Below are 12,310 nucleotides of genomic sequence, written 5' to 3' on the forward strand. Positions count from 1 at the left end.
TACTTTCCCAATATATATGGAAATCTGTATTATGCACTCTGAAAACTTACTATTGGAAATAGTTCAAAGTCAAATGCATTTATGTGTGCATGAAGGCCATGATATAAAACAATAGATCTGAGTGGTTAAGTATTGTAGCACAGCTTACACAAGCAAATCTTTCATGATGTAGCCAGGTGTATTGCTTAAAACAAGTGAAGACAGTTACTCACAGTTCATCTTTGGCTTATATAGTCATAAAATGACAGTGTACTAATGCAGTCATGAACTCTGTTCACACAGAACCACTTGTTTTGACATCCCCATTCCCTGATACCTCAAATGTAGTTAACCTCCCGACACCTGGATTAACTTTTTAATCATTTGGGCATTCCTTTGGCATGTACAAGCATATTAGTTTTCTTTCTTTCAGTTTGTGAAGCTCCAGAAATTTATAAAAGTATATTTTTCTTGTGGCATTATAATCGCCCTGTTGTTAAATCCTGGTCTCAGGAATTTAGGGGCAAAAAAACCTCTGACCCTGAAGCTAATTTCTGAACTGTGCTCTACTGCATATCTTCTTAATTGTTTCAAATGAGATTGCCTCAGCACACCTGCAGACAACTTGTTTAGATGATCAGGCTTGTGAGAGGACAGCAAGACTCATCAAGGTGTTCAACAAGGAAATTACCAGAAAGGGAAAAGTAATGCAATTCTAACTGAATTCATACCCAGAATTCAATAGAGGTTACTGTAATGCAGTTTGGTGAAACCCTGAGGTAAAAGCACTGTTCAGATATATTTAATGACCAACTGAATGATTATCCATTGAGTTCATGTTCATTTCAACTCAAGAAATGATTGGCTTAGTGCACAAAACAACGGGTGTGTTAAATATAGAAGATGTAATAGGAAAAGATGGGGTTTAGTTAATGTTCATTCATGCAAGTCGACACAGATCTGTAACGCAAAACCATATAGTTCAATCTGAAAGGTTCTCCACTGAAAACTGTTACAGTTATTAAATTGAAACATTTGTGTAAATTGATACATTTGTTCATTATTCTAAAACTTTACATTTTTGATAAGTGGTGTTTCATTCTATCTAGAATTTTGAATATTTTCCTAGAAAACAGCTTCAACATGGATGTTATTATGTCACATGAAACTAAATGAAGCTCCAGAGGGTTTCCTGAGATGTGCAGAAAAACAGTAGGCAAAATTCTACAAGGTAATGCCAGGAAACTTTTTTTTTTTTTCAAAACCCTGTCTCCAATGGGAAATTCATGAAAGTAAACAAAGGCATCTGTTTCAGATCTTAATCTGAAAAGTTATGTAGCGAAGGGCGAGAGCAGTCACCCCACCTAACCTCGAACCCGAGTCTACGGGGTACCAAACTGCATCTTTGACCGCAACGCCAAAGAGCCAGGCTTGTTGTTATGGCAGTCAGAGCGCATACTCAACTGTAGTGACAGCACTCTGTCACAAGTTACTTTTTTGTAATTTTGGAAAGGCAACACCTAATTTGCCAAACCAGTTCTCTAGTCAAAGGAACCATTGGAAACATTTGAAAAAGACATCAGTAGAAAACAGATGTATAACAATCATATGAAACAATATTCAAAAGCAGATGATACATACAGCTGTGCAAGTAGTCTGTATTCCAAACATATAGTTTTTAGGTTACAGCTATTTTTAAAAATTAGAATATTAGATTTTCATGGCAGAAAATTATTACTAAACCTTTAGAAACCTGACAGAACCCCATTATATGACAACACACACTAGTTTAGAAATGATGCATTTACAATGCAGAGGACAGTAGCAAGCCAGTTACTCTACCTTTCCTCTTGGACAAAAACAGCAGCACTGAACAAAAGACTAACCAGTGACCCTGGTTTCTTTTCTCCAACCCCCACACAGCAGATCTGGCAGGGAAATGAAGTGTAAAGTCCACCACTGGGAGCTTATATGCAGAGCTTTTTCTGACCACTTACATGGACCATGATCTATTAATGGCTATGTGTCCTGTTTCAGTGGTATGTGATAAATGTACAGGTTATTTCTAATCAACTTCTATTTATTTGTGTATGTGCATTGTATTCACAATATTTGCATTCATTGTTACAGAAAAAAAGAATGTTAAGAGTCAGTCTGTGTTTTTCAAGCCCCCCAGGGAAAATACTGTGCTGTACTGTGCAGAGTGCAGAAAATACTGTACTATATCTCCAGTGATGTCATCCCTCAGTCATCTGCTCAGGGTTAGACAGGGGCTGATTCTCCCCACATGGTCAGAGACCAGAGTCTGCTCAGGAGGGCTGCAGGGTCTTGTAAGAAGTCAGGGGGGTTATTTCGGATATAGAAGACTGCGAGCAGCAGGGTGACGCCAGACAGAGTAAGAAACAGAGGCAGGGATGAACGATGCAGATCTAGTGGGATTCCATTATCTCCAACACGATTCAGGATCCATGTACCCCGTCGCGTACTGAGGAACAGCTGGAGAGAAGACAGAGAAGTCTCAGCACTGGCTTAAATCTCTTTGCCTCAGCTGTATTAAAGCACTGGACAGTCCTGTCACCTATTACCTATAATATGTCACCAATACACCTTATTTCTCAACAACCTCACTTCTGATCTCTTGGTTGAACTGCTGTTCCAAACCATTAACATTATCAAAGCCTGAAACGGGGCTGCAAAGCAAAGTGTCTGCTCTGTCAATATCAGCTCAAATATTTGAGAATGTCTTTTATCAGTAGCATTACCGCTTTTCATCATGATTTTGTTTGGGTTGTCAGACACGTACCTGCTTGGTGACTCTACTCAGCTCCACAGCGATATCTCCTCCAGAGTTCCCAATCCCTATCACCACCACTCTCTTCCCTCACCACTCTTCTGGGGTTTTGTAGTCACGGCTGTGGAAGTACTTCCCCTGGAATGTTTCGATTCCTGGTGGGAAGAGAGGCTATGAATAATATATGTTTCCTGAATTTTCCGTGATTTTTTTTCAGTTTCTATCCATAAAGCAAATGAAGCAAATGAAAATAGAGAACCTGTTGTCTGTTCATGAAAACATACTTCTCCAACTGTGCAACCAAGCTATACCAGTAACTGCTTTTACAAACATATACCTTTACTTCTGTGTCCTGCTATAGCTGTCAACAAAATATGGAATGTGCTGTGCTTCAGACTAGATTGCCCAGTGAGCATTTGATAAAAGATCAAAAAACCTCTTTTCAACAGAGTCAAGATAAGAATGTTTGGTTTGCCGTTTTAACTACAAAATGTAGTACAAAGTTTACTCTGAATTAATGAATTATTGCCCCAACCATTATATAACATCACATGTGCAAAGCGCAAAATTAGTCAAGTGCTTCATTTCTGCTTGTTCTTACAGAAACAGGCAAACTGAATTTACCTGGAAAGTCTTTCAGGGGGATATGGGGGTGAACATGGTGTCCTACACAGATCATCACAGCATCAAAGATATGCTTCTCCTTGTTACCGTTCCTGTTCTCGGTCACCACCTCCCACTGCCCTGATCGAGAAAAGTCAGGCCTCTGCTTCACACTGCAGACAGCGGTCTGAAACGTGGGAGAAAATTGGGAAGTTGGATCAGGTCGCTGTCATCTTGCTACACAGTGTCTCTCCCAGCCTTGACAACAGCTACCTGTGGGATAGGTGACGAATCACCTATATAATCATGGATGTCTATAAATATGGAAATTAAATCACAATGCACAAACAATGTGCACCTCCTTAGACTGAGGATGGAAAGGGTTAGAATGCTTCTCAAATCCCATGCTCTGCACCTGCAGAAGTCAATTCCCTCAAGCTGCCAGGTGAACACTGACTCACAGACACTAACTCTGTCCAAAGCACAATTTCACTTCACAGCACCTCTGCAGCTGCGTGACGCTCCCATTACGCAGTGTTTTTGGAATCTGTAATAACGCTGCGCTTGGCATTTCAACGCCACTTAAATGCGGCTGTGCTTCCAGCTCTGGTGCCGCGTGACAGCTCTGCCCACACTGGGGGGTCTCACCTTGAAGCGGATGTGGTGCATGAGCTGGAAGTGCTCTGCATACATGCGGAAGTAGTCCATGATCAGGGTGTTGTGCATGTAGTTGGGGAAGTGAGCCGGGATGGGAAAGTCGCTGAAACACATCATCTCTTTGGAGGTGTTGATGATGACGGAATGGTAGATGCTAGCCCTGTCAGGCTCTGGCTCCTCCTGCAGGTTAGAGGAAACACAGTGGGAATGGAGCACCTGCTTCACATTGAACTGAGCCTTGATCAAGCAAGACTGTAGCTTAGGTTACACACGTAAAGACCATGTGTGAGCAGGGGCGTAGGAAACGAGGGGAGACGGGGGGAGGGAGTCCCCCCAATGTTTAAAGTATATTTGTACTATTTTTGTCCCCAACAAATTAATTTCTCTAGAATAAAAGTTTAATTTGGAAACGGAATATCGTTCTCCCTGATCACGTTTTGTGAGCGCGCCACTTTTACTGACTGGATCATTATCAAAAAGAAAAAAAAACACGCAAGCACAATCAACTTGAACCTAAGCCTTAAACCCGCTCCCCGGGAAAAGAAAAAGAAAAAGAAAAAAAAACAGACATTAGATCGTTTTTTTTTTTTTTTTGGAGTAAAGATTAAGTATAGTAGATGATATTGATAGGCGTGTGTGGATTTATTTAGCGACCAGTTTCACATTAGCCATCGTTTGAATAATTTGGCAACAGCGATTGTAGCCAAGGCTATTAGCTAGCTAGTTTCTGTACTGTTGAAACTACTGCACGTTAAGTAAAATTTGCTTTCAGGAGACGTTGAATTCATGTTAAACGACGACCGCAAGCACAGTAAACCCATTAAACAGGTTTTTATTTTCGAAGATAACTCAGGGCTGCCGCTCGCTGTCACAGCAAACACAACCCGGCTAGCTACAACAGTCGTTTAAAAAGCACTGGGCTAAAAAAACATTGAGTTCACGAGGTAACCGCCTTTGTAAATCAAGGACGTGGGAAGTATTCTTTCTGGGCAACTCCTGACCACACCTTATACCTCCAGAGGCCGCCAATATCATTGCTGCTCTCAAAGCACACTGGCTCCAGCCCCTCATCCAGGCAGCACTTGATACAGGCCAGCCCTGAGCATCCTGCCCCAATCACCGCTACACGGCGGGCCATGGTGTCTGTGGGTGGGAGTTATGTGAAAACTGTGTAAAAGTGTAAACTGTCGATTTCCTCACCATCAGTGAAGATGGTCTGAAGGTGAGAATTTGTCAGAATCTCTTTTGTTATAGCATAAACCTTTCCCTCACAGTCCCACTGCACAGCAGCTGTAGTCATGTCTGTCTACAGTAAAGAAACATGATTTGTCTGTTAGCTTAGGGAGTAGGCTAACGTTTATGAATAGGCTTTGTGGAACATGTCACATGAAATATCCCTTTACATTTATTCATTTGGCAGATACTTTTATCCAAAGCGACTTACGAGTGAGGCAGAGTACAACACAAGCAAAAACCCATATAAGGAGTGAATGTCCCCAACTAAACTTGCGGCTGTTGACAATCCTTCCAGACTACACCGACAGGTTATGTAATGAAATGGAACAGTAGAACAATAATATTTTATCGTCCCAAAGAGAGAAAAATCCTCTTGAGGTATTTACATTATATTGTACGCAATTCGATGTAGTATCCAACATGTATTTATCTCACATTTATGTGTGACATGGAGTACAGATACTTAAGTGCGGGAAGCACCCAGTGGTCTAGGCTCCAAAGAACGTTGCAACTAGCCCATATTGTCAACAAATATTGTTTCACACGATTACTGTGATCATATCCGACACTGGGACAGAAGCTGTAGATACAGCTGGTCTGTGCATTGTATAATGATGGAGCTTTCATGTAAACAGGTAAGCAAGCTGCGTACCCTTATTTACGAAAATTAAGTTGGGTTGTCGAAATTTAAAAAGTAACTTTGATAGTGCTTGATAGTCTCTTGGTAACCTATGCATTGAAATGTGCTACAGACATTTTCATAATCGTACTAAATTGACGAGAAGCCAGCGTTTCGACATAGACCTAATTGTACCACAGCCATTTCAAACGAACGTTAAAGACCAGCGGAAGGGTTGCATTTGACAGTTGTAGTTTCCGTTCCCTGTTGCTCATTCTACTTCCTCCATTAGAGGAACACATTAACATTACTTCTCTCAGACTACCCAGCTAGCCAGATTCGGTTATCATTACAAATGAATATCACTTCCGCTCCTTTGTTGCCATTTCCTAAAAACAAAACACCACACTTACCTTGACGGTACAACTTTCTATACCAGCAGCTTCCGAGATGATTATTCCCTATATTCCCGTTTCAGTCTGTGATTAATGCTTATTGCCCTCCAATGTCAAAAGTACAGCAAAGAACGAAAAAAAAAAACGAATATACCCACATACTCCTCCCTTAGACGCAAGAAACCCCACAGAATGGAATGGGCGGAGTGGAAGTTATACAAACTCGGACTTTGCTTCGATGTCAGTGTGTCGACGCGGAAAATGATTCCTGCAAGTTGCAAAACACACGCCCCAGTTTGTTCAGGTGCAACATTTGACCGAAAAAAAAAAAAAAAAAAAAAACAGCTGAACCGTAAATCACAATCATTTAAAAGGTGACTTAAAAATAAATGAGCAGACACCCACGAATTTCATGCCAGACAGTATAGAGTAAAATGTTACAATACCAAAAGAATATTTTATTTGAAATTGTTTAAAAACGTCTAAAACTTGAATTTCCTTCAGATTGGTCAAATACAATTGCCATTTTGTGAGTGCATGTCAACCGTTGGTCATCTGCTCAGGGTTAGGCAGGGACTGATTCTCCCCACGTTGTGCCTGTCAAACACCACAGTCTGTTCAAGAGGCCTGCAGGATTTTGCAGGACAGCAGGGATTTTGTTCATCGAGTAGAGGACAGCTAACAGCAGGGTGGCGCTACATGCAGTAAAATACAGAGGCAGGGAGGAAGGGCGAGGCTCAGGCACGACTCTTGTCTTAAATGGGCGTGTGACCCGCTCCCACTGTGTGAGGATGGCCTGACGAGCCCCCGCCCACTTTCCCGGCCCGCACAGTCGGTACTGGTATGGGGTGCAGGGGCCCAGCAGCACATTTAGACCTAGGCGAGGGTCCCGCAGCAGCAGACCCAGGAAGTTGGGCCATGCTCCGAACTGCCGTGCCAGGTCATCCATGTAAGCGATAAAATCCACCTGGAGAGGGTTACGCTCTGAGCAGGCAAACCTGTGGGGATATGACAGTCTCAGACAAGAAGCAAAAGTTGTGACACATAAATCTCACACTCATTGCTTCAGTCTGACCTTTGATGCATTTCCTTTGTTTCTCTCTCGATATCCAGAAGCATGTTTTTCTCTGGTGGCAGTTTCTGTAAACCTAGAAACAAAAGTATGATAATATGCAGTCATTCTCAAGCAAAATTGATATCTGCAGCTGTACGCAAATGTATATGGAGAACAAATTTATCTGCATTATATTGACAGAATATAGAAAGCAATAAGCTACAGTAAATAACTGAGTATAGTGCAGTCAGAAAATGATGTACTTTCAGGGAACTTGGTATGAACGGGCTTTGGAAAATGCATCAGTTATTATACTTTGTTGTATAGTTCCAATAAACACAAAACTGATGTGAAGAAATCTTTCCTTCCATTCCACTCTCTGACCCTTTTCATTTCATACTTTTCTGCTCTGCCATTACATCCTCAAAGCACCGTTCAGATATGTCCATTATGTTGTTGATGAGCTTCAAAACTGGAATAGTCAGTTTGCTGAAATTCACAGATGTGCGCATACAGTTTTGATGGAAAATAAATGACGACTTTGGATTAGATAGGGAACAGCACAAATGCCAGTGTCAAAGTATTTAAATACTGTGTGCATTCTGAAAAAAGGACAGTTGCTAAGGAGAAATAGAATACCTGTGCTGTCAAGATTAATCTATTCTTAGATTTTGTCATTATTGGACACATTCAAGTGTACTTAGTTCAGGCTGTGTTGTCTCAAAAAACATTAAGCATTAGTCATTTACATCTGTGTTCAAGTTCCACAGATTTACCTGACCTTAATTAGTATAAATGCAACAAAAAGAGCTGAATCGTGACCAGTGTAGATACACTAACAGAAGCCACAGGTCCTAGGAGAGGTTTGGGTGAGATCAGCAGCAGATTTCGTACCTGCAAAGACTCTAGTCGCCCATCGTGCTTGCATCTCAGCCAGGGGGATTACGGCTCCCAGAGCATGAATGAAGCCAACCACGGCTAGAGTGGGCCTCTCAAGACTCGGAGGGAAGACTTGTTTGTAAAGAGACAGCCGATAACCAGCCCTTGCCTTCAAAGAGGACGGCAGGAAGGGGAAGTCATAATTGTAGCCTGTGGCAAACACGACTACATCCACCTTATCCACCACTGTTCCGTCTTCAAACACCACACTGGAGCCACGAAACTCCCTCACGTTGGGCTTCACCACCACCCTTCCTGAGATGATGCGTCCAGGTAGGTCATCATTAACTACGGGGATCTGTTTGAAAAACCTACCAGAGATCAGCAATAACGACATCTTTATAACCAATTGTGAGATCTATGCCGTTAATTAAAGCAAAAGTGCTGCAGTTGAAGGGCAACGGTGTTGCTTCACAAGCCAAGAAAGGGCAAGACCACCCTCCATTTGAACATTCACGCTTACTTCCTCAGATCCTTACCCATGTGATGGTCGTAGCCCGTACAGGCGGTGGTCAAAGTGGTGGTTTAATTTCTGCTCCACAATGCGGTCGACCCAAGATGGTATGTACCGCTGCAGTAGCACAAACAGACGGGTACTGTTCATCACATCACCGGGGAGTCCATTGTCACCAAGGCGACCGACCACCCAAGCTCCCCGTCGAGTGCTGAGGTATACCTGCAGGATTGACCAGAAAATGAAACTGACTAGCTGGACAGTCTGTACCACTGCTGGATTTATTTTTCCTGATGAGGGATATATCCATGAAAAACTGCAAATGCAGAATCCAAATGCCTTACCTGCTCTGCAACTCTACTGCTTTCCACAGCAATGTCCCCTCCTGAGTTCCCAATCCCAATAACCACAATCCTCTTCCCCTCTAGTCCCCGGGTGCACTGGTATTCCCAGCTGTGGAAGTACCGCCCTGTAAAGGTGTCTATGCCTAAAACATAGAAAAAGGCTTGATTGCCTCAGGTTATGGATGCAGTAAGTGCAGTATATAGGTTTTTGGTACTTGATGTGAAGTGTTTGATTTTAAAACAGACTGGAATGCAAAATCACCCTTTTGGGAATTTCATTTCTGAAGGGATGATTTTGAATTTGCACGTGTTCCTGAATTTCCTCAGTCAGAATATGACAGTGCAAGGTAGTATATCATATGTGAGTATTGCAAGTCATACTGACTAATGGAATCAGTTACTGAAATGAATAGTAAAACTGTCTTTGTAGGTACACTGTGTAGAGTGGAACCCTGACACAGTTGGCAAAGTCAACAGAAAGAAGTATGTGGTTTCTTTGGTGATTGTAAAGCCTATGTAAATGATGTAGATAAGACCTATGGCCTTATGTAAGTTCTTTGCATCCTCCATTGCATTGATATCCAGGTTATCATTAACCTTTGAAAACAGCAAAGTTGTCATGTTTCATTTTGTGAATGTGTGGAATTGTGATATAATAATAATAATAATGGTCTGGGGTCAGGACTTATACCCAGAGGGTTGCAGATAATAACCATTGTGTAGGAATACTGTATTTGTCCTTCTGGCATCAGTACTTGGCCTCAATTGCATTAATAAATTGTTAACTGTATAAATGGATACTACATAAAAACCTATGCAAGTCAGTTTTAGATATCGCCATATGGCGTTTTTTTCTGGGTGAGGGTCAAAGGTAAGTTGTAAATGTTGAATTAAAACCAAAGCTTTGTGCTTATCTGGAGATAAGACTGTTTGTGCTGACATAATAAATAGAACACGGTTGGCACCTGGAAAGTCCCTCAATGGGAGGTGGGGCTGTGTGTAGTGGCCTGTGCAGACCATCACAGCATCAAAAATGTGCCTCTCTCTGTCACCCTCTCTGCTCTCAGTCTCCACCTCCCACTGGCCTGAATGAGAGAAGTCAGGCCTCTCCTTCACACTGTACACACTAGTCTGAAACACACACAGGAAGCAAGAAGTCAGATCAGGTCACTGGTTTCCTGGGATACTTGCATCCATCTCACAGGTTTGTTACAAACTTTGAGTTACCTGTGGAGCAGGTGTAGAACCATATAGGCTCTGGTCACACTGTAAAATAAGCTGTGTGTCTGTCTGTGTGTGTCTCCCTCATAAAATGTAATGAGTCATATGAATTGGATTTGATTTACAGCATGCACTTCATCAAATTGTTGTTGAGAGGGCCAACAGATGGGAAAAAAAATGAAATTTGATATGTTGGATTGGGTGCTCCCACAGGTGATGAATGCAGCAGACAGAGTGTGACTGAGGGCATGCAGCTGTTGATCTCTTCTCTCACTGAGGTCTCTGAAAGGACACCGCACACTATGAGTTCAGGTAGAATTCTGACCTGGAAGCGGATGTGCTGCAGAAGGTCAAACTGCTCTGCGTAGAGGCGCAGGTACTGCAGGACCTGGGAGTGGTGCATGTTGTTGGGGAAGTCTGCTGGGGGAGGGAAGTCGCTGTAGGCCATCATCTCTTTGGAGCTGTTGACGATGACTGAATGGTAGATGCTGGCTCGACCAGGCTCTGGTTTCTCCTTTGAGTCCAAGGTGAAAAGATTCAGTTTAGAATGAACTTTTAACATTCGGAAAGTAGTTATGTTTGTAAATAAGAGGTCTTTATACAACTAGACAGATGTGTCCAGTGAAACAATAGTAAATGAGACATTATCATGTGAAAGGAAGTTGTATTATTTGTCAAATACAACTGACAAATCTGAGAAACAACAGGAAATCAATTTAGTAAATTAAAACCATCCAGCACTGTGGGTGTTCCATTTTGATTAAAAGTGCCTAATGCAGTTTTTCCTCAGAGATTCTGGCCAATCAAATGCACTTTTTAAAAAATAATTCTAAACATTGGTTTGGATTCCTTTGTTCTGAAATGACCATTTCTTTGCCACTGTCACCCCATGAATGCTTTCATAAAGCAGGGAGAATGACCACACCTTATACCTCCAGAGGCCACCAATATCATTGCTGCTCTCAAAGCACACTGGCTCCAGCCCCTCATCCAGGCAGCACTTGATACAGGCCAGCCCTGAGCATCCTGCCCCAATCACCGCTACACGAAGAGCCATGGCGTCCTGGGAAAGGGGTACAGATGGCATAAAAGATCTGCATGGAAAAGGCTTTCCACGTACACACATGAATTATGAACATATCACTATTATTGATTTTAACAAATGTGCCTTTATAAATAACTGCAGCCTTACCTGGTTGCATTTTATGTCAAGATTCTTTTGAGTGCTTCACATCAAATTATTTTGTTATTATGACATGTATGTATTATGAGAAATTGTATTAAGCTATGCAAGCTTACTGCACTGTAGTCAGTCACTACCTAATGTTAGAAGTTAAAGACGCCTGATACTTTTCAATTCAATTCATAAGCCATAAGCTTTTAAATATTTCAAGGTCAAACAATGATAGTTTCCTAAGGTCAAGCCATTTAAAATCACAGTCAAAGCTGCATGCTTACAAATTGCTAGCTACATAGTTAATGACACATTCTGATCCAGTAATAAATAACCAGGTAAGTCAAAAAATACCTCCCATTACCTATTCTATTAACTATTTCTACTTTCCTACTAGTTATTACAAAATTAGATTTACATGATTTACTAGGGTGACCATACGTCTGCTTTTTCCCGGACATGTCCTCATTTGGAGACGGATGTTTTAGGTCCCAAAACGAGGACACGTCCGGGAAAAAGAGGACGTATGGTCACCCTAGATTTACCCTTTATGAAATTTACTCAACTGAACTGTCATAAATTGCAACTGTCTTCCCTGTTCACCTTCCCTCAATAACCTTTAACCATACAATACATACCATGTAAACCAGAGCCCACTATATACATAATATTTAGATAATGTTATATCTGTTATATCATACCTATGAAAACACTTCAATACTTTCCAAATATATATGACAATCTGTAGTATGCTTGCTTTCACATGCACACTGAAAACTTACCATTGGAAATAGTTCAAAGTCAAATGCATTTATGTGTGCATGAAGGCGATGAGACAAAACAA

The 12,310-nt window shown here is 41.6% G+C and overlaps 2 protein-coding genes across 2 annotated transcripts; both read right to left on the reverse strand.

The window, feature by feature from the left end:
• Nucleotides 1–2,770: 2,770 nt before the first annotated feature.
• On the reverse strand, nucleotides 2,771–6,397 carry LOC118772716 (flavin-containing monooxygenase 5-like). Its single transcript, XM_036521279.1, is given in 5 exon segments — nucleotides 2,771–2,925; nucleotides 3,395–3,560; nucleotides 4,022–4,210; nucleotides 5,037–5,173; nucleotides 6,299–6,397. Coding segments are annotated over 4 exon segments (642 nt in total). The 5' UTR covers nucleotides 5,169–5,173; nucleotides 6,299–6,397.
• A 418-nt stretch (nucleotides 6,398–6,815) lies between these two features.
• LOC118772713 (flavin-containing monooxygenase 5-like) lies at nucleotides 6,816–11,352 on the reverse strand. Its single transcript, XM_036521277.1, has 8 exons — nucleotides 11,218–11,352; nucleotides 10,618–10,806; nucleotides 10,037–10,202; nucleotides 9,072–9,214; nucleotides 8,753–8,949; nucleotides 8,229–8,584; nucleotides 7,356–7,428; nucleotides 6,816–7,278 (listed from the first exon to the last, which is right to left on the reverse strand). The coding sequence occupies exons 1-8, from the start codon at nucleotides 11,347–11,349 to the stop codon at nucleotides 6,846–6,848; spliced, it is 1,689 nt and encodes a 562-aa protein (XP_036377170.1). The 5' UTR covers nucleotides 11,350–11,352; the 3' UTR covers nucleotides 6,816–6,845.
• Between the last annotated feature and the right edge of the window lie 958 nt (nucleotides 11,353–12,310).

Source organism: Megalops cyprinoides, chromosome 2 (genome assembly GCF_013368585.1).
Source record: "Megalops cyprinoides isolate fMegCyp1 chromosome 2, fMegCyp1.pri, whole genome shotgun sequence".
NCBI classification, from domain to species: domain Eukaryota; kingdom Metazoa; phylum Chordata; class Actinopteri; order Elopiformes; family Megalopidae; genus Megalops; species Megalops cyprinoides.

Coding starts and splice junctions, on each gene's coding strand:
- LOC118772713 (XM_036521277.1), bottom strand. CDS start 11,349: ATGGCTCTTCGTGTAGCGGTGATTGGGGCAGGATGCTCAGGGCTGGCC. Junction 8,950..9,071: donor GCAGTAGAGTTGCAGAGCAG/GTAAGGCATTTG, acceptor TCAATCCTGCAG/GTATACCTCAGCACTCGACG. Junction 7,429..8,228: donor GGCGACTAGAGTCTTTGCAG/GTACGAAATCTG, acceptor TTTTGTTTCTAG/GTTTACAGAAACTGCCACCA.